A 23469-nucleotide genomic window follows, 5' to 3' on the forward strand; every position below is an offset into this window, starting at 1 on the left:
GCTAAAAATCCAATTGGCCAAAAGTCCAATATAAAATTTTCTTAAAGGGGTCATCGGATGCAAACTTCACTTTTACATGTTGTTTGAAAATTAATGTGCTGGCAGCGTAGGTACAAATCTACCCTATAATGATAAAAATCCACCGACAGAGGCCGCTCCCACAATAGTTGATTGACATGAGCATCTTACCTCAGATCAGCTGTAACAGTCCGACCTCCATTGTTTCGATGCCGGAGCACGGATGTAAGTTAGACAACAATATCTCAGATTGAGCGATTGAGGTGTTGTGTTGCTGGATGTAATAACGAACATAGTGGTCGTCAATTACTCCTGACATCTGAGCCGCTGAAGATGCAGTGGATTACGTTTGTTTGTGAAGGAAACACACCTCCCGATCTATGTTCGCGCAAATCATTCGTGATCCAGCTTCACCTACAGCAGAAGTGAGTTATTTTTTTTTTTTTATGAATCTGCAATCACCTTTCCTAATAACGTGCTAGTTAGCAAGTTTTACGGCTAAAGTAAACAATCTCTAGGAGCAGCACGTCACTCCACAGAGAGAAGAGAGGGGCGGGGCAAGCAGAGCTTATTTGCATTTAAGGGAACAATGCCTCAGAACAGGATGATTTTTGCAGAGCTCATTTTGATGAGGTAAAAAGGGTGTTGTTTTACACAACCATTGAGAATTTTTAACCAAAGTATATTATAGACTTTTCATTAAGATCCTATCAACTTGAGAATCATATCAACTTGTGGAAAATGGGCATCTGATGTCCCCTTTAACTATTTCATATATTTGTATATGACTCTGGGAACTTTGATTAATCATTATTAAATATAGGCTCTTCTTGGAACTACGTGCAGGAATCATTTGATTTGACTTAACAGTGGAGGAAACTATGGTTATCAAGGCCACTTGTTTCATTCAGACAAGATTCAAAAGCAGAATGAAGGTCAGTTTAAGACAAAAAAGGCTCTTGAGAAGGTTCTGTATCAACAGGAAATAAAACATTTTTATTGAACATTTGTGTATATGAAGTTATATAACAACAGTCAGAAACTCCACAGAGTGAATCACTACACAAAGTGAAACGAAATTGTAAAACACCTCATCAAAAATGAAGGTATACACAGCAATATAACTGTCGGCTCGCCGCTGGGGCGAGCAGTATGGCAGGAAAAAACACCCCGAACAGTTCTACAAGATTACAGAGAAAATTTCCACACACAAAAATACTCAAGCAGGCAGTTGATATACACAAAGGCAACTAGGATCTCCCTACAGCATCAGATTCTAATTCTTTACACAGCTTTTTCTTGAAATGTGGCTTTTCGTCGTCGTAGAGTGTCGGTTGTACGCGTGTAGGCTACTGTGCTGAGCGTTCGGGCTTATTTTGTCATTGTTACTCTTTTTCAAGTTGTCGGGTGCGTCAGAGCTGTTTGCGTGCTTTGGTAGGCTTCAGTAAAAGATAGCGTTGCTTTGCAGGGCTAGAAATGGCTTTTCAGACTACTTTACAAACCTCTGAGGTGCAACGAGCAATGCTGTCTTCTACTGCATGTCCAGTTCTACACCTAACGTGCAGACACCTGATAGTACAACAACACCCCGAGAGTGTTTTCGGAATCAGCTCGTGACTCTAAAACTGCATTTTTATCCTTGTTTTATAAACAAGCCTAGAGATATCATAAATACTCATATAAACGAGAGTACATAAGTCAGGTAACGTAGGAGTTATAATTGTAACTATAGTTGCGATTACACATTTTGGAGTTCTAGGTTCGCTCTCTCCGACAGGGTAAGAAATCATATTCGGAAACACGTGAATTGATATTTATTGCGACATTGAAATGAAAGTGCCAACTATACTTGGTCCCACGATAAAAAGTAGAAACGAAACACACAGTCCATACTGTACATTCTGAGTTTCATAATAAATATAAAATGGTCTTCAATAGGGCACTAAAAGAACGATAACCATGAGTGTAATCATAACAGCGATAACAAAATGGTACAGCCAATCATATTAATAGTACAACAGATAGTTTCCATAACGAGATTGATACAATTCTCTTATATCCAGGTGATGAGGAAATGATGTCAGGACAAATATAAAAATATATATACACCTATTCTGAAAGGGAAGGGTTTTCATATATATATTTATTTATGTATATATATATATATATAGATAGATTATCTCATATTTGGGGTACATTGGCTATATATACGTTTACCCGAATGTTTGGATGGTTAAATCTGTGTGCAGGAAAACTCAACGGGAAAAGCGGAGGAATCCTTAACAAGTTTACAGATGTTGAGCTCCAAGCTACACACGTGTGCTGTGACCTAACCAGACTACGGTCCACGGATGCATCGTCTCGTTTGTATAGGGTTGCGTTTTATTTCTTTTCTTTTTTCCCCTATCGAGACATGCCGCCCATTTAAACACCAGGGAATGAACATACAAGTATTGCACAGTGCTCAACAAAATGCTGTGTGAACTGACCTGCGAGAACGGTTATCGGAAACGCCGCTCTCTCTTTCGTACTCGTCTCGTGGTGCGATGGAGGGGATGGCAGCACGACGTCACTATAGTACAAGATGGCCGCTACCTACTGAAAACTACAACGCTAAGCACACACCGCAGTCACAGTGATACACAACTCGGTCCCGAACTCAGGACTCCTATGGAATGACGAACAGCTTTTTTTTTTCTCCTTTTCGTTTTTAAGTAACAGTGCTATCACCTACACAGTAACATTGAAAACACTTAGAAACTCCTCCTGAAGCTAGCATCTAGTGTACGCGAGAGGTTCCTCCAAGATAACTCATGGTTTTAATGGACTAAACGTCTACTCGCCCTCTTGTTAGACCCGTAGTAAAGGACATTAGGATGTTATCACCTGTACAGACCATTAACTTTTACGGTTATTGTTAAAGATTCGCTAATGCTCGTGGCGCTATAGACCTGACGGACTTTTCTAGACGAGCAACCGTCCTTTCCTACACCGTACAGTGCAAAACAGTAGCCACGGGGGGGAAGGGTTTGGCAGTAAGCATGGCTAACTCTATTGTCACTGTGAAAAGGCAACAGAAAGCAAAAACTGCTGTTTAGGGCACCGTTGCGGCCAAAATACATTGTTCCCCGATGAACCGAAGCTACGACCGCTAACCGAGTGGCGTGTGCGCGGAGGGAGGAGTCGAGTGCTCCCCGTACCTCCCTGAAAACAATGGCAGTGTTTAAAAGCTCGCCTCTCTTCCTCGTCGGGAGTTTTCGTCCCGCAACGTTTGATTACTTTTGATTGAAGGCAAGGGCGTCTTTTGAAAGAAGCCCCGGTGTAAATAAATCCCCCCGTTCCCCGGCCTTAGCAAAGATCGTAAAAAATCATGCAGTTACCAAAAATATTCAGACGTTGACTTAATCTAAAAAATAGTTGTCTTAAAGCTAGAGTCAAAACTCCTGGTTTGTTTTTTTTTGGAGGCTGAACCGTAAATTCCTCGAGTCCGACGACAAGAAAAGAAAGCGATTCGCAAATTCAAGCTTCAAGGACACAATGGCTACACTTGAGACCGTCTCGCAAATGGTCAATTTACGGTTTCGCCAAATCGGAATCGGGAAAGGACAGAAAACGAGAAAGAAGCAAACCGGGGACCCGTTTTACTAAAAGTTAACAGCGTCACCGTATGAGAAACCAAAAGAAAAGGCTGATTGGTTTTCGTCAAGTAAGAAGAATTCCTTCGTGGTTTAAGCGAAGCGTACAGGTCCTCAGTTTGATAAATTAGTACAAAAAGTTCTTACGAAATCATGTGCTTGTATAATTGTCAGCAGCATATATATTATATTTATACCATGAAACCATATTAGTTAATGGCCTTCGTGTTCATTGTGTGTTTATTGTGTACGGTACATTTGTATGCTTTTTGAAGTAAACATGAAGCGCAAACCGTCCTTTACGAAGTGAGTGTACCTCCACTAGCGTCTTGCAGGTTGGATTTCTTTATATAGAGATATATAGTATATTTTAGTGGAATGCGATAAGGTAAAATTCTTAAATCCCGTTATATATAATATTGGCTCTTCTATGTCAGCATTTACATAATTTAAAATAGAACATCTTATTAAAAACATCGAGATATACACAGATTAGGAAACGGGTAACAACATACAAACACATAAACTAGAAATCATTTTCGTCTGCATACTGATATATACACCTGTGGTACAATAAATTCCTCCAGTCATGCGCTATCTATACAGATCATATTGCTTAAAAGAAGGGGGAATTTGGTCGGGGACTTTTAAGGTCGTGGATGGAGGCCAAACGATAAAGGACGGAGAAAGTTTATCGACAGAAGGAAGGGGGCGAGGGGGCCAACCCGACGTAACAACACAACATCTCGAGGAGGGGGTGGGGGGTGGTCCGAGAAGGCCTTTTTCTTAGACGCGAAATTAGGAGTGAGGGTGCATGAATCCTTATATCACTGAGGTATTTACACGCACTGGGTAAAGAGCACTACACGGGCGGGTTCGTGGGGAGGGGGAAGGGGGGTTTGGGCTCGGGCCGCTCTATTTTTTCTGAGCCGCCAGCAGGGCATCCACTTCCTCCTCCGGCTTGAGCACGTGCCACTGAGCGATGGGTCTCCTCGGGTTGGCCAGCATATCTGACCAGTGACGGAGCTCGGTGCCTGTGCTGTTCAAGCCCACAAACACTTTGCCGATGGCATCGTTCTTGCCAATCTTGTCATAGTCCAGAACAGTTATAACAACTTGAACTTTCTGGAATAGAAATTAGAGACACACAATTATAGACACAATGCAACTTTTCTGATGTTTAGTTTGTTCAAGCATGCTGGTAATAATAAAAAGTTCAGTACGTTTCTGAATAAACTCTTTTATGCATACCAAGGCTGTATTCGTTCGAGCAAAAATACAGCGAAAACAGTAATATTTTGAAATATTTTTACATTTCAAAGTACATTTGACTATACATTTTTAATATAGTTTAACATATTATGATTTTTTTTTTCAGGATCCTTATATGAATGGAACATTCAACAGTACAGAATTCATTTACAAAAATAAATCTTTTGAAACATTCTAAAAGTTTTTACTTCTGCTTTTGATCAATTTAATACATCCTTGCCGAATAAAAGTTTTAAATAAAAAAAACAACCTCTCACTGACCCCAAACGGCCATATATAAGTTTGTGATCAGTAAGATTTGTCTTGTTTTTTAAAAAATTCTCTTATCAAGGCTTGATGAAAAATACTGAAAAAAGGTAATATTATGAAATATTACTACAGTTTAAAATAATGGTTTGCTATTTTAATATGTTTTAAAATATAATTTATTGCCGAATTTTCATCAGCCATTACTCCAGTCTTCAGTGTCACACGATCCTTCAAAATATGCTGATTTATTACTATTACTATGAATGTTGAAAACAGTTGCCAAATATTTCTTCATTTTTGGAACCTGTGATACATTTTTCAGGATTCTTTGATGAATAAAAAGTTAAAAAGAACAGCATTTACTTAAAACAGAAATCTTTTCTAACAATATAACTCACTTTTTTAAATCAACTTAACATCCTTGCTAAATAAAAGTATTAATTTCTTTAAAAAAAATAAAGAATATACATTTTCTGACCACAAACTTTTAAATGCAAGGTTATATTGTTACAAAGATTTCTATTTTAAATAAATGCTGTTCTTTTTTACTTTTTATTTATAACAGAATCCTGAAATGATCACAGTTTCCAACAACATATTAAGCAGCACAACTGTTTCTAACATTGATAATAAATTAGCATATAAAATGATTTCTGAAGGATCATGTGACACTAAAGAGTGGGGTAATGATGCTGACAATTAAGCTTTGTATCAGTGGAATAAATTACATTTTAAAATATATTCACATATATTTTAAAAACAGATATTTTACATTGAAATAATATTTCACAATATTACTGCTTTTTTTCTGGATTTTTGATGCTTTTTGATGTTTTGATGCAGCCTTGATGAGCATAAGAAACTTCTGTTCCCAAATTTTTGAACAGTATATATATGCACATAGTTTGACCCATTAAATAAAACAATACAAATCAAATAATTAATAGTACAAATAATATAATTTAGCTTTAAGTATTAATTATTAAACAAATAATACAATTATTAAAAATAAAAAATAAGTGTGATAATACCATTACTTTCTAAAATTAAAAAAAGAGTGTTAAATAACAATACAATAGTACACTAAAAACAACAACAACACAATGTTAATATTTACATTTTAATTTTTTTCTCTTTCTTTCTTTGTGATTATTCAACACTTTCAAACCTAAAATTAGTTAACATTTATTTTGGCGGGTTGCCAGCAAGTAAGTGTCGGTTTTATCGCTGCCGAGTGAAGCACGTCAGTGAATGTCACAGATTTTCATTTTGCACTGAAACTGGCAATGCATAGCTTGGATTTATACTTTCAGTTTGAAATCTTATACAGTTATTAGATCTAAAACGGTGATCTAAACTTATTTGCCCCACATGTTTTTTGAATTGATCACGTATGCGACCAAAAACAAGCTTCTGATAAACTATGACACACATATTATGTTTTAAATTGGATGACTTATTGAAGAGGCCTTTGAAATGACAAATATCTTGGAATGGGTTGCTGAAAAACATTGTTTAACAACGCCTGAAAATACACATACAGTAGAGGTGCAATAGTTCCCACCATCGACCATTTTCCCCAAATACCACTACAATTATCTCAGTGTGATGGTCTATTCAAAGGCCTGTTACTCTGTAGCATGGCGGCAGATACCAAAGAAAGGCCAGCGGGTGCCACCGAAGAGGTCCGAACAACTCGTAAATTGACTACGAGCGCACAAGTGATCGGTGTGAGTTCGAGGTCAACGGCTCGCTCTTAGCTTGCTCGGTTTGAGCCCGATCCGCCCGCGCACGAAATGCGAGCAGACAATACGAATTAGCGTCTTTGGAGCCCTGATTATCCTTCGATCCACCTCTCCGCTTGGATTTCACTGATCGGTGAGAACAGGCCTGGGGCCATTGTTCTCGGGAGCCAGAGCTAATTTGCCATATAATGAAATATTGAGGGATGTACAATGAGCGAGGAACTGTTAGTTGGGCATAGGCGCTTTTCGAAGCGTCTGCTGCTTGGTGTGAATGGGAAGGGAGAAAGGCCTCTCTGGTTAACAGACCCCCAGACACACTTTGAATTCAAAGCAGCTCACTCAAAGCATAAAATGTATCCTTTGAACCGTGAAATGCTAAATCAATTTGAAGCAATTTTACTCTTATTGCACTAGCAAGCGCTGCATCCATTTTATTCTCCAACTCATTAGCAACAAAACTTTTTTAAAAGCCTCACGCCGAGCCTTATCGCATTTCACAAGTTACCTTTCATCTGCGGCGTGCCAATTAGTCTAGAAATTTTCGACACAGAGTTCGTTCAATTAGGCTTCGACGACAATAATGAAAATGGGAATTTGCGTCGGATTTGCCGTCGCCGTATTAGAGCTCGGTTTCAGTACAAGTAACAAAAACAAATTTCATTACCTGGATTTGTTCGAATGGCACTTCGAAGCTGAAAGACTCATTGTAGTAAGGGTTGAGGGTGTTCTTTTTGATTGTCGTCTTCTTCTTCTTCAGCCGCTTGCCGTTCTGCATCAGGTGAATCTTCACGTAGGGATCTGATAACACAAGACATAGCATGAGAAATCACTTTAGTTTTAATGACATATTAGAGCAGTGGTTCTCAACCAGATGACCAGAACCCACTAGGGGCCTCGGCACACTTCCAAAGAGGCCACAAAATGACTTAAAGTGACTTGAAATAAGAATAACTGTTGTTTTTATTCAAGAATTAAGGGTTCCCACAGTCTTGGAAAACCTGGACATACCAGGACATTTGAAAAGTTTGATTTCTAAACCTGGAAAACTCAAGTCATGTACATTTCCATGAACATGAAAAATACTCAATACAGAACAAATTTGTTTTTTTTTCCAGGAGACAGAAACAGCTGTCTATTTTATTTTATTTTATTTTATTTCAAGAACATTTTTCAAAATATACTACTACTCCTAGTTTCTGTAAATGCAAAAAGTTAAAATGAGCACCTTTGTATTGTAACAACAATGAAAAATAATCAATAATTTATACATTTTTTTCTGAAATATTTGTTTCTGCTCTTTTTCCAGAAGACAGAAAATGTGATTTTTATAGAGAACTTAATTTAATTTTCACAAACTGCTAAAATTTATTGGTCATAAAGAGTGAATATTATTTATTGTTTAATTTTAATTATTTATAATTACTTTATTTATAATTTTTAAAAAATATACTACCACTCCTTGTTTCTGTAAATGCAAAAGTTTGAAATTAGCACCTTTGTATTTACAACAACAATGAAAAATAATCAATACTGTATAAATTGTTGTCTAAAAAAAAATTGTGCTCTTTTTCCAGCAGATAAAAACAGCTGGGAAATTTCTATTGTTTATTTTATTTTATTTTCACAAACTGTTAAAATGTATTGGACATAAAGAGTGCGAACACTTAGAAACATTATTTATTATTTAATTTTAATTATTTATAATTTATTCATTTATACTCCTAGTTTCTGTAAATGCAAAAGGTTGAAATTAAAACCTTTGTATTTACAACAATGAAAAAAAAAATCAATGATGTATCATTTTTTCTCTAAAATAATTTTTTCTGCTATTTTCTGCAGATAGAAATAACTGGAAAATTTCTGTTTTTCTGTACACATAATTTATTTGATTTTATTTAACTTTCTTTTATTTTATATATCACTTTATTTATTTTTTTTTAAATATACTACCACTACCAGTTTCTGTAAATACAAAAAGATTGAAATTTGCACCTTTGTATTTACAACAAAAAACATTACAAATTGTACCAAATTGCCTTTATATTTATTCATTCATCCATCCATTTTTTATTCTTAATTTTACTCTTATTTTCTTCTTACATTTGTCCAAATATCACAAAATAACACTCCATGCAACACCTGCAGCCCCTACTGAGGCTCCACTACAGACCAGATCTCTTGTGGTACGTGTTAGGATAGTATGAGCTTTTATTTACACATGACAGGTGTGTGCCCTCCAGTATCCCAGAGAAAATCTTCCCTGCCATTCAGGCACATCAATCCCTGCCAGGGCCTCAAAATACTATCCATCTTATCTATCATTTCCAGCATCTATATTCTGTTCCCATCATGCATCTCTCATCATCTGTTTACCTCACCCACAACTGACTCAATCTCACCTTTCATAGAATCGCTTTTTGATTGAAACCTCAGAATACAAATAAAGGATGAAATATCAAAACAATATCTGATTCTACATCTAAACGTCTTCCTTTTTGATAAAAAGGAGCGAAAGTATTTTCTTTAGTTATACTGAGACTTAAAGAGATGTGATGTCATATGCCTTTCTGAGCCTTACAATAAAAAATGGCTATAGCAGCGGTGAAAAATGGCTGAATTTGACAGACGTAACCATGTTTCTGAATTACCTTTTGTCCAACATGTCATTTCATTTCAGTCTTTCTCTCCCTGACACTCGTATGTGTCTCTTTCTGTCACCCTCATCCTCACTGCTCTGCTGAAAGAGAGATTTCAAAAACTTTCTGCTGTTCTCAAGTCCATCTTCATTTTTTAACAGATCGAAATACTTTTTATCTCTCTAAAAAAAAAAACCCAGGGCAGCACATTCCAAACAGTGAGAGAGGGGGGCGGGGGGCGTAGAAGGCGTGCTAAACATCGTACCCATACCATATTAGGAGCAAGCAGCACAAAATCTGTGGCATGCGGTTTTTGAAAGTGTAGATCCCACAACTCATAAGCCAAGGGTGTGTAAGACACGGTCAGTGTGAAGTTAAAAGATAACATTAAAAGTTAATAATCAAACGTTTATCGACAACATTCATGGTAGGAGTCTTTTATTCAGTGCATTATCGACTGCTTCTGATTGATTTGGGATAAAGCTGCATGCAACTGCTCATATTGGTTCAGTTTTGATAGAAATATAATAACATAATACAAAAATATTTCTTGAGCAGCTTCATATTAGAATGATTTCTGATGACTGGAGTAATGATGCTGAAAATTCAGCTTTGCATCATAGGAATAAATTGCATTTAAAAATATATTCAAATAAAAACAGCCATTTTAAAGTGCAATAATGTTTCACAACACATACACACACACTGTCATTTAAAAGTTTGTGATCAGTAAGATTTTTCATGTTTTTAAACTTTAAAAAAAATTTTTTTTTGCTCATCAAGGCTGCATTTATTTAACAAATACAGAAAAATTAAATATTGTGAAATATTATTACAATGTAATTTTAATTTTAATATATATTAAAATCTTGTGATCAAAGCTGAATTTTCAGTATTCAGTGTCACATGATCCTTCAGAAATCATTTTAATATGCTGATTTATTATCAGGGCTGGAAACAGTTGTGCTGCTTCATATTTTGTCGGAACGTGTGATGATTTTTCCAGGATTATTTGATAAATAAAAAGTTAAAAAGAACAGCATTTATTTAATATAGAAATCTTTTTTAACAATATATACACTGCAGTTCAAAAGCTTGGGGTCAGTACATTTTTAATCTTTCTTTCTTTCTTTTTTTTTTTTTTTTTGAAAGAAATTAATACTTTTATTCAGCAAGGATGTGTTAAATTGGCAAAAACATACATTGCTAGAAAATATTGCTACCTTGAATGCTGTTCATTTAAATTTTTTATTCATCAAAGGATCCTAAAAAAAAGAATCACAGGTTCCAAAAATAAATAAATAAATAAAATTGGCAGCACAACAGAAAATTCAGTTTTGGATCACAGAAATAAATATATTTCAAAGTATACTAAAACAGAAACCATTATTTTATATTGTAACAACATACTGTAATATTGCTGTTTTTTTGTATTTTTGATCAAATAAATGAGCATAAGAGATTTCTTTAAAAAACATTAAAAGTCTGATTCATCCAAACTTTTAAATGACAGTGTGTGTATATGTTGTGAAACATTATTGCACTTTAAAATGGCTGTTTTTATATGAATATATTTTTAAATGTAATTTATTCCTATGATGCAAAGCTGAATTTTCAGTGTCACATGAACCTTCAGAAATCATTCTAATATGAAGCTGCTCAAGAAATATTATTATATTTCTATCAAAACGAACCAATATGAGCAGTTGCATGCAGCTTTATCCCAAATTAATCAGAAGCAGTCAATAATGCATTGAATGAAAGACTCCTACCAATACCAATACCTAGTGACAAACAAGCATTCATATAGACATTCTCTTGAAACACTTATATATTATACAATAATCATTTAATACAAATACTGTTATGTGACTGCAACCTGTGCAGCATTTTGTATATGTTGAAAATGTTGTACAGCATTATCTAAGTGCCACAAGATCAATTTTAAATGCATTTTTAAGGTATTACACATAAAAAAGTTATTTCGGATACAATACAGAAAGTATGCTTTAATGTCATAGCTTCAAAGTGGGATCACATGTGGAACGCATGCTAAAACATTGTATTTAGTCTATATGAGATGCTAAGATAAATTTCTCATAACAGAGCAGCACAGCACCTCCTGTTGAACTTACACTAACACTGCAAGATCTCCAGAGCTCTAGCCGCTCGCTCCATCCGCTTTTAATAGGGTGAAAACACGCAATATTGCTATTTATGATGTTGAACTTAAACAAAACTTCTCCGGGTCTAACACTATAAACGGTGGTGCATTTGCCTGGTTGCTTGGCAACAGAGTGCCTGAGGTTTGAGGCTGTTTGGGAAATCTGTGGTAATCTACACTCACACAGAAGCCAAGCCAGAAGTTTGTGGTTCAAGGAGCTGGCAGTGCTTGTAATGGCTTGTGTTTATGGTTCATACAGTCACTCGAGAAGCTCAGTCTAGAAGGGATACAGAAAATCCAAGTGAAAATAAAAATGGTCCTTGTCTCTGATGTGGTATGTTTTCATTGGCTATGGAACATAGGCACTCAGTCATGTATAGTCTACAGACTCATAGGTGTCTCCTACTGGTGGACTGCATGTACTGCATTCTATTTAAATGGATATGGATAAATAGTGCTGATTTGCTGATTTTAACCCCTGTTATGTTCAAATACATGCACTGTGCATGTATACCCCATACCTACCCCATAACTTAACAACCTTGCTAACAATTAATAAGCAGCAAAATAAAGAGTTTAATGAGGCAAAAGTCATATTTATAAGTTAAAGGGATAGTTCACCCCAAAATTTAAATTCTGTCTATTTACTCACCCTCAGGTTATTACAAACCTGTATGAGCTTCGTTTTTATGTCGAACATAAAAGAAGATATTTTGAAGATTATGGGTAACTATACAGTCGATAGTCCCCATTAACTTCCATAGTATGGAAAAAAATACCATGGAAATACATACGGTTCAAAGGGAACCGTATTTTTTACAGGAATATCTTCTTTTGTATTTAACAGAAAAAAGAAAACTAATACAAGGTTGAAACAACTTGAGGGTGAGTAAATGATGGCAGGGTAAAGTATCCCTTTAATAGTGAGAATTGGTCCCCAAACTACATAATGTCTAAACCTCATGCACTGAACTGAAAAAGTAACTGGACACTTAAGCCACATTTTAACATTTGCACTTAATTGTATAAACATCATTAACTAAATTAAAAACAGAAAAAATAGTTTTCAATAAATGAAATAAAGTAATATATATATATATATAAAAAATAAAAAATAGAAAAAATATCTTGGCAACTAAACTAAAAATGTACAAATTTAAGTTGAAGGAGAAACAGAAACATGACAAAAGCACAAAACATTACTAAAACTAAAATATCAATAGCAAGTAAAAATATCAATAAAAAAGTACATTAGTATATAAACTATATTAAAATAATGCTGACTTTACCAATAAATCTACCAGTCAAAAGATTTTTTTATGTTTTTTAAAGAAATCTCTTCTGCTAACCAAGCCTGCATTTATTTGATCCAAAGTACAGCAAAAACAGCACAATTTTGAAATATATTTTTACTATTTAAAATACCTACTTTCTATTTGAATATATTTTAAAATGTAATGTATTCCTGTGATTTCAAAGCTGAATTTTTTGCATCATTACTCCAGTCACATGGTCCTTTTAATTGAATTCTGATTCGCTGATCAAAAAAGATTTATCATTATTATTATTATTATTATTATTATTATTATTATTATTATTATGTTGGAAACAGTTGAGTAGAATTTTTTCAGGTTTCTTTGAAGAATAGAAAATTCAGAAGAACAGCATTTATCTGAAATAGAAATCTTTTGTAACATTTTGATCAATTTAAAGGATCTTTGCTAAATAAAAGTATTAATTTCTATTCCCTCTTTTGAATGGTATAGTGTATACTGTTACAAAGTCATATACGCATAACGTTCATTGCATTGCATACAATTCAAACAGGTGGTATATGCAAACAATGCAGATGACTTATCTAATTCTGATTTATGTGTGATTTTAAGTTTCCAAACGCTTTTTAAGGCTTTGAAAAAGTACAGTACATGTATCTTAAGGAATACAATATGGCACCAGCAATGCCAAAGTCATGAGTTTTATTCATAGAACTGCATAATCTAAATGCATTAAATGCATATATACAAACACAATTTTATATGCATATTCAATGATTAATCTAAACCACAAATATAGACCCAAAAGCATAATGAGAAAAAAAATACAGAGATTGGTAAGCACTGCTCTTGTGAATTAATTCAAATTACATTTATTTTAGCTGCAACAACCACGTCTTGTGTGATTACGGAGAGTAAACAGGGTTTGAATAGAGAAAAGGATAAATTATAGTGTTCTGATGAGTCGTCCTCCCTGTAGCTGAATCACAATGGAAACAGTCACTAATTATTGGCATGATCCATGCGGGCCTATTGTTTCTAATCATGTGACAGCTCTTTGGACATGCTCTGAAGCCATTCCTTTGGGAGAACGACTCCCCCATAACAACAATTTAATCGGAGCCGTTTTCACGGACTTGGAACGAGAAGAAAAGCAGAGAGAGAATGCAGGGACAGAAATGTTTTTCTAGTAAAATCGGTGGGAACACGGAGCGCTTTGTCAAAAAGGTTTATTCCACAATTACAGTCCGTCGGAGTCTGGCCAAAACCCAGTAATTTATGGTGAAAGCATCCTTAACTGCACAATTTCCACACAGGATTTGATCGATCTGGCACACGACCAATTCAACAAGCCCGACGATGAAACGCGATAGGAGGTTTGGGGGATGTAGTTATCACGTTGTGAAAACTACGGCCCTCTAAACACGAACCCCTAAATAGAACTGTTAACGGTGTTAATTTCAGCAGCGTGTTGGAGTACCTTATGAAACGTGACTGACAGTTTATTGCCGGCTTTAATCTGGATTGCTAATGGACCGGAGAGAGCGAGAAAGTTTGTTCTCGGCTGTGCTGCTAATAGCTGTTCTTCTCTCTCTGAGTGATGAGAAGTAAACATCAGGCCTCTCGGCTCCCAGCAGGTGGGTCTGGTACTGATGGCCTGTCCGCCTCTCTGACAGCAGGGCGAGACGAACCAGGTGTGAGAGAACAGGCGAGGGAGGCGGGGAAGTACGGACGGACGAGACCGGGCCGTTTTTCATAAGTGGTTACGGCACAGATGAGGACTGATTTCTGAATGCCGAGCTGTAAATTTACTCAGCGAAAATGTATTCATGTATTCACCAGAGCCGAATATTACTTCAGCTGATAAAGCGCAGCTCTCCGCACAGCCGTAGGTTCGGAAAGTGTCGGATCATTTCAAGCCACATTTCGACGCCCTTGGGATTTGTAGCTGTGAATGACTGTATACGCATTACATGATTTTAAAAGTGAAAGATATAGTAAAAATGACTCTGGATTTACATACAGACAACCTTGTACAGCTATGAGAAAATGAAAGGGTTTGAAACGTGTTAAAGATAACATGAAAAGAGAACTCACAACACATAATGCATCTTTCTTAGTGTATTCAGCTGAAAAATTATGTAGCAGTTTTTTTCATTAGAAATAAACATGATAGGCTATCATATTATTGTAATATTTTAAGATTTTTCCCTAGCTGCATGGTCTTGGTTGCATAAGAAGAAAGGTATAAGAAGAACAATTATGATGTTTTAGAGAATGATTATGAAAACACTATATGTCTTTATGATAATGTGCACTATATAATCAGTAGGGGTGGGCAATATACCGGTAGAAATTTGTTAACCGGAAGAGATTTTGGACTATTGTCTTTATACATGCAACATGCCCTGGTGAAAAAAACAGCTAAAACCAGCCTAGGCTGATTGGCTGGTCTTAGCTGGTTTAAGCTGGAAGTACCTGGTTTTAACTGATCTCCCAGCCTGGCTAGGCTGGTTTTAGCTGGTTTTCCAGCCTGACCAGCTAAGACCAGTCTGGAAGAGGCCAAAACCCTTCTAAAACCAGCCTGGATGACCAGCTGTTTTTTTCAGCAGGGTGATCAGCAAAATGTATCATTTGTATGCTTTTTTTAAGCATTGCAGTTTAAAAAAAGGGATTTTAAGCTATTGAAATGCAATCAGCAGAGAAAGAGAACTCATTTCACTATACGCACGTGCTGACAGAAAGACTGTTTTTGAGCGCTGTCAGAGAGGCATGTTAAGACAGAGTTAAGAACAGAGAGTTATTTTTGCCGCTTTATAGACCTTGAATGGTTAAATACACACACTTGTATGTGTCAAAATGCCTGTCTTTGCAAGTATCCTCTTGACACAGTAATTTAGGTCTTGTGAAAACAAACAGCTGAGAAAGAAAACACACGTGTAACAGTATATTGGATGCGGGCAGCTCTTAAAGTGACAGCAGTCTAATATTCCTGCTGTCTGACATTCATGTTTATCAAACAACAAAAGAGAGAAAATTTCTTAGTGCTTTTGACTAAATCACTTTTGTAGCTTTAAATAAGAAGAAATATATATTTAATTTACAATGTACTGTGCATAGCATTTCTTATTTATTTGTTCTACTGCTGTTTTTTGTCCTATTGCTTGTAATTAGTTTCATCATCTTATTTAATTGCTGACTGTTTACTTGTCTTCAGCTTTTTTTTTAATTTAGGCTAGGCTTTATTTGAAGGTCCAATTCTCACTATTAACAAACCATTAACTATGACTTTTGCATCAATAAATTTTGCTGCTTATTAGCAGTTATTAAGGAAGTTGTTAAGTTTAGGTATTGGTAGAATTAAGGTCATGCAGAATATATGCTTTATAAGTACTAATAAATAGCAAATATGTTATAGTGAGATAATAGCGAGAATTGTTCCTTATACTAAAGTGTTACCAAATTCTTATTATTATTTCATACATTAGGTTTTACAGGGTTAGGACATCAAACAAAAGCCATTTTGATTTCACACAAATGAACTGTCATGACAGCTGGCAACAAGAGACATTGTCCTGAACTGTCACATAAATGGCATCTTTGTGCCAGGGTCTAGCTGACAGTGTGACTTAGTAACTGGACTCACCTGACAGGCCACCGACATCCATCTTCTTCAGGTTCTTGGCCTCCAGAATGACCACGGTCAGTTTGCCAGCAGTGGGCACATACCGCAGAGAGAAACAGATGTCACCCAGCTTCTCTTGCTGTGAGTGGCAGAGAAAAGTTCAATCAGGGACATCATTGTCAAGGTAAATAGAAAAACTGAACCTGAAAACCAGGTTGAATTTATTCACTGATTGAATTTTCTAACAAAAAACAATATTTCCTAAGAAGAAAAGCCTCAAACGAAACATCTCCAGCTAAAATAATTCCCCTTTCAATGAACATTTATTGACGTTTGCCCACTCAAAAGGATTTATAAGAGAAACTGAATTGAGGAGCATAGCTTTTGCATTCGTCGAATCTGATTAATTTTCCATAAATGTAGCTTAATCTGTAAACACATTGGAAAATACATTTACACGTACACAGATTCCATTAAAATTTCAGAAGCCCTTCTCATAAACATGGACGCAAACACATGTGGCATATAGAAAACAACAGGAAGGGGAAAAGGTTACATCACTGTACTTTCAACTGGCTGATGCCATTTCCACACAATCAATTTTCTGTCAATTAAAAGGTCATCAGAATGGAAAAATAACATTTCATAGCTTAATTAAATGAGTCCTACAAGGTAAATAAGTTGAATTGACCAAGAATTGTGTAGGGGGAAAAAAAGAGCAAAGAGGACCGAACTGGATGGAATTGCGAGAAGCTACGGCATTTTGAAGTCGATTTTCATTTAGTTTTTTACAGGCACTTAAAGTGCCACCCTCAGGACACCACTCTAGAGATTCTTTGATAAAAGTCAATACGCTCCAGCTTTCTCAAGCGGTGCTTGAAGTGCTGCGCTAGCTCATCGGACATGGAGTGTAACAGCAGCAGCAACCTTCAACGTATGTAGATAGCCTTCAACTCTCTGCCCTCAGCAGGCTTTTGACAGCATCATAATTAACCTTTACACCAACGAACTGTGGCACGAAAACAAGGTTCCCATAGAAACCAAGGCTTAAATGCTATATTCCATGACATTTACCATGAAAATTGAATCTCCCCCACCACTGCTTGGAAAGTCACACTTTTTTATTAATAAAAATGTGGCACGGCCCAGCTGATTAACTGACATTTTCATTGAAGATGGATAGCCCTCAAGTCTTGCACTTGTACAGTGAGTAAATTTCCTGCTAAATTATATTTACTCTTGTTGTCTACATCCTTTTCGATATACAAATTAACATTTGGGAGCATTTCAAACTTTTTTGCAATGCATTTGTTAAAAACACAAGGAGTATAAAAGCCACATAGACAGACCAACGGTGACAGTCACCAAATTACAGTACGCCACTTCTCAGACATTCCAAGACCCCACAAACATGATTTAATATGTTTAATCAGACAAAACAAGTGCCAACCAAGGGTGAAATACTGATCCATAAAAACCTGGCGATCTTGTCTACAGCCATTTGTCTGTTGGAATGGAATCAAAAGTCACTGGGAAGTAGGGGTGTGCGATATATATTGCCTATGATAATACTCTAATTGTTGTTTAAACTATATGCGATTTGACGTTATTGAGTATATCGTAAAAAACAAAGAAAAACACACCTAGAGAGTGTATGCATACACATAGGTTAAACTACTGTGCCAGCACATTTAGAGTTTAAGCTTCCACTGCGTGATTTAGTCTCTTAAAATCTTTTATATTCATATCATCTAATATAGTTAATATCACACAAAGGGTGCAGTTTTTGCAATGTCATATTGATTTTATAAAACAATTTAATTAAAAAAAAATATTAACATTTTAGACACAAGTTCCTGTTTTTTCTTCATTTCGTCAATGAAAATAGTTCCAAACAAAGCCACAGCAGCAACACACGATGGTGTTTCGTTACTGAATCAATCAACTGTTTGAACGAATCGGTTGAATGAATGACTCAATGACTCACTCATGGAGTGATTTGCCACCACCTACTGGCAATTTTAGGTTTATATTTTAAGTATAGTTTTACATTTTTCCCAAAATCATTTCAAATATCAGTATTCAATGTTTTGTTTTTAAACATCAAAACATTATTTACTGTATGCATTTGTAACAGGTTAAGTGGGCTCATGTCCTGCAATAAACAGTCTGTGTAAACGCATTTTCACTTCTGTAGATACTGATCTCATTTGATTGGTAATAGCCCTTTAGTGTCTTACTATTTACATTTATTGAATAAATTTAAGAATTTGACACAAAAAATATGCATACATTTAATTAGGTTAGAAAAACTGGCCTTATAAAGTAAAAATGCCCATAAAATGTAAAAATCTATTTAAACTTCTTGGAAAAGTTCATTTCTGTTACTCTTGCAAACTAATTACCACACAGAATATGAAGAATATCAAAAGCTTTGGGAGTCAGCTGTCCACATCAGTCCTAAACCTGCCCAGGACAATAACACACTCAGCAAAATTAATTCTTTTTTTTTAAAAGTTATATATTTGGGCTTTTTTTGTGACTTTACTGGACAGGACAGTAGAGAGATGACAGGGAAGTACTGGGCGGAGAGAGGGGAGCGGGATCGGCAAAGGACCTCGAGACGGGATTCAAACTCGGGTCACCGCAAGTACAGTTGTGCTATACGTCGCACTAACTACAAGGCTATTGGCGCCGACAGCAAAATTAATTGGGATTATCTAATTATCGACAAAATTTATCGACAAAATTCCAATTTTTTTTGGTCATTACTGTACACCCCTACTGGGAAGAATCACTACTAGTGAACAACTGAATTGGCAAATTTTGCACTTGTGCTCTAGAAGGTCAGACAATAAAGATCTCAAATCAAAACTCAAAATCTAATATTTAATCACATTACCAGGGAACAGGTTATTACTGGACATGTACAGTATGTTAGCTTTTTACCTCTTCTTTCTCAGCACTCTGGAGGTCCCTCCACTCCTCAGTCACATGACTAAAGTCGACCTTATTCATGGGAACCTTCACGTCTCCAATGGCGTCGTGTTTGGAGAAGCGGTCAAAGTCATACACTGTCATCACCAGAGTTTTCCCGCCGAGCTCAGTGTAGGGAACCTGCAGGATATGAGGGGTGAAATTAATTGCATGCACACCTGCCAGTCTAATCTCAATTCCAGTTATGGGACTCATCTAATGCCGAGATGTTGTGATGAAGCTATAGGACAATTGCGTTTGCGCAAGAGAAAGAGAGAGAGATTTGATTCTTGATTACCTCCAATTGAGCCGTTTTTCAGACAAAACTCATTATCCCGAAGGACTTGTTCCAACATGGCGACAAACTGCTTGATTGGCCGGGAAAGAGATAAGACCCAAGGGTTGCTATTTTGTCCTTGACGCTATCACACACACCAGCTCTTCAGTCTCTTCATTTCAATAATGAAGGCACTTGTGATTACATGTCAGAGCTTTGTGGCTATCTCTCTCCATGTTGGCGTGCGGCTCGTTTCTCGTTCTCAAGGTACCTTGTCAGAGTTGAAATTGCGCTAGGCTAAACAAGAACCAAACACGCAAACAGTCCTTTACCCCCCTTGGTTGGATCAGTTATATTTTTGCAATTCTTTTAAGAATTCAACACTTCACTTAGCAATTTAATAGAAGTCTAGAGGTCTGGCTGCGGTAATTACACAAAAAGGTCTTTTTAGCCGCATGACGTCTTATAAAAATGAATCGGAAAGCTCTACTGAACATTCAAAATAGAAATTATGCTACTTTCCGGATGACAGACACCTGCAGGAGTCCATCTGCATGTTTACATGTAATTACTCCAACGCCTCGTGCCACTTACTGTCTTGTTAATACGCCAGAAGTAGTAGTCAGAAATAACTTGAGATACTGTATGAGTAGAATGCAAACGCACGGATCCATTGAGAAATCGCTTGTTATGATTCAACGCTGTTAGATTTGTGACCTACCTTAAAGGTGAATTGCTCATTGAAAACAGGATTCAGTGTCTTCCGGTGGACCTTGGTCTCAAATTTCTTCTTCTTGTCTGGAAGAAGGTAGACCTTCACATAGGGGTCAGAAGTGCCACCCATATCCATAGCGGGCAGCTCTGCTGCTTGGATGATCCCCACTATGAGCTATGAAGGGCCAAAAGTCAAAGTTACAGAGAGAATATGTAAGACCTCGAAGAGGACTGTAGTCTTTGTCTGAACCATCACCCCACCACCATTTTGTAGATGCCTCTGTTTTGTCACATGAAAGTATGTGAAATACCAGAAGTGTTCACTGTAATGCTGAATCAGATTTATATGAAGACAGTTGGTCTTCTTTTTCCAAAGCACCAAAATCTGCTGTCTAACATGAGTCCTGCATATTTATGTAGACTAAAACTATGAGGATCTTACAGGCTTTTGGGTATATTTAGCCACGCCAGTTTTAAAAATGACCCAAAATGTAAAGTTCAAAATTTTTTGATAATTATCGACCTAGAGAGTCCAGAGAATTGTACTGCAGCAGGTGAAAAACCTAGGACTAGTTTGCAAAAGTAGGTTTTTTAACATAATTGAGAATATATAATAAATTTGGTTGACAGTAGTGGTTCTTGAAGGGAAGTTATCCAGAATAAGGAGACTTATCATATGACGTCAATATTGTGCGTATGCGTAAAACTCGTTAGCACCAGCTAGTGGTCGATTTCTTTCAAATTTCTCACAGACCTTTAGGTTCATGAGTCAAACAGGCCTAACAGATTTCGTTCCGATCTGCCTCCGATAACCTTGTCTAATAAGTGTTCAAACTTCGATGGCGGCCATAGTAGGTATTTAAGAAAATAAATAAAATAAAATAAAATACCCGAAAAATTTGCAGGCCGATGATAGATTCAGAATTTGTCGAATTTGGTGACGTTGTAGACAGTGTGAGTACTACCATATCTTTAAATTTCAAGTCTCTACGACATACAGTTTGGTCAGCCTGATCACCTTTAAGAGAAAACGCTGATTTTTGGACATTTTAACAATTACAATAGAGTTTCAGCGCTACATGCTTGAACCCCTAATAAAAATAAATAGGAAAAATCTAAATCAAAATGTTAATGAATACCACAGTAGTATTTAAGTAATAATAAAATGACACTACATTCAAATAATAGGTGTTAGGATCTCATTTCACATTAGTAGTCTCAACAAACAAGGAAATTTCTTTATAATATTGACAATTTCATACTTTTTCAAAGTTTGGTGGATGCGCCAGCACTGTTTGAGAACTTTTGCTCCAAAATTAGTAACACACATGGAAAACATTGCAACTGCCTTCTAAAGAGTCTGGTGGGTGGGTGGGTGTTACCATAGTAAATCAGCCTTGAAAGTATATGCTTATTTATACGAAAAGCCTTGAGAGGTCAGTTATAGTTATGATGCTGAGGTGCGTCCTTCAGACCCATGCTGCATTACTCTTTAAACAGTCCCAGCATTAAGGAGGCAATGGGGGTCAGGCCATGTCAAGCGTGGCGCTCCTGATCCTATCTCCCCATCGGCTCTGATAATTGATTGGCTGGCTGGCTGGGCCGAGGTCCTGATTGACCTGCCAGTCACCATATCCCCTGCATGGCCTCATGGGTCCTAGAGTCAGTCAATCAAGCTCCCATCAGCTTCCCATAAAACGCCCTGTCTCTGTGTCTACACAGGCACTCGGGCGTAGAGCTCTTTCTCTCTCACTCTGACCAGCTGTCACACTTCAGTTGTGTTGCCACAGGAAGGACTGTAGTCAGTCGAGCTTGCCAGTGTTTCTGGTTTAGATGGTGGCCATCAGAGAACCCTGTGATTGTTTTTTTTTTTTTAACAAAGGAAATATAAAGATTTTAATATCCTGTCAGGGTGTAGTAATGTTTGATTTTTTTTTCATTAAATGGTGGTGGGTTTCAGGTCTCGACAGTTTTATTGCTTCACACTGTAATCCTGGATAAAAAGCAGAACATGTTCCGACTTGAAGAAAGAAACAACCCCACAAACACTGTTCTAACACAGACACAATCAAAGAGAAAAAAAGAAACATTATTTTGAAAGAAATGGTTGCAAATGCTCCACAAATAATGCCCATCACTCCTATATTCACTGCTTCCATTAAGCATAAGTGAAAACAATTGACAAAATAAGAGTCCTTATTATTTATTTTACTAACCGACAGTTCTCTTTTGTCAGTCATGCTGAAATATGAGATATTTTTGAGAACTGCAGAAATAAATTTTAATATATACTGATTCCTGTCTTTAGCATTTCATACTCCTTGACAGGAGAATACTTAGATGTCAGCTAGATTTTGACTTCAGATTCATATCTTGACATGCTAGCAATGAGAAATTCAATATCTAGATAATAATAAAAACATTGAATTTCAATTAAATGTAAAGGTCATGTTCACCCTTGAGAACATCTCAATATAACTCAATTGTAACACTTCTTTCAATATATTTTAAATTAATGCTATTATTGCTATGAGGAGTTCCTGTAGCTTAACAATATAGCATGGCACTCACAACAGAAAGGTCATAGATTTTTTTTCATAGGGAATACACAAACTAATAACATACCCTAAATGCACTGTAATTTGATTTAGAAAAAAGTCTGTGTGCACAATACACTTGTTTAGTTCTGACGTACTTAATAATGTTTCCGGTTCCAAGCCTCCATTGCATTCTAATTGAGAATACTTAATTTATTTATAGCACACATTCAAGCTAAGCTTTTAAAAAACTCACGGTGTTCCGGACACCAATAATTTAATGATTCAGAAACGACTAATCACTGTCTGGCCAACTGAGATTCTAGTATGTAGTATGAAGATAAAAG

General features: G+C 36.3%; 1 protein-coding gene across 4 annotated transcripts in view; it reads right to left on the reverse strand.

Annotated features, from left to right (window-relative positions):
• Window positions 1-986: 986 nt before the first annotated feature.
• syt1a (synaptotagmin Ia) overlaps window positions 987-23469 on the reverse strand; it is a 218537-nt gene continuing 196054 nt past the window's right edge. For all 4 annotated transcript variants that reach the window (XM_051107565.1, XM_051107564.1, XM_051107562.1 and 1 more), the window contains 5 exons: window positions 20593-20760; window positions 19568-19735; window positions 16640-16757; window positions 7584-7717; window positions 987-4778 (listed from right to left, as the gene is read on the reverse strand). In XM_051107565.1, coding sequence (XP_050963522.1) covers window positions 4569-4778; window positions 7584-7717; window positions 16640-16757; window positions 19568-19735; window positions 20593-20760 — 798 coding nt within the window. In that variant the 3' untranslated portion in view covers window positions 987-4568. The remainder of the gene's footprint in view (window positions 4779-7583; window positions 7718-16639; window positions 16758-19567; window positions 19736-20592; window positions 20761-23469) is intronic.

Source organism: Labeo rohita, chromosome 4 (genome assembly GCF_022985175.1).
Source record: "Labeo rohita strain BAU-BD-2019 chromosome 4, IGBB_LRoh.1.0, whole genome shotgun sequence".
Classification (NCBI taxonomy): Eukaryota; Metazoa; Chordata; class Actinopteri; order Cypriniformes; family Cyprinidae; genus Labeo; species Labeo rohita.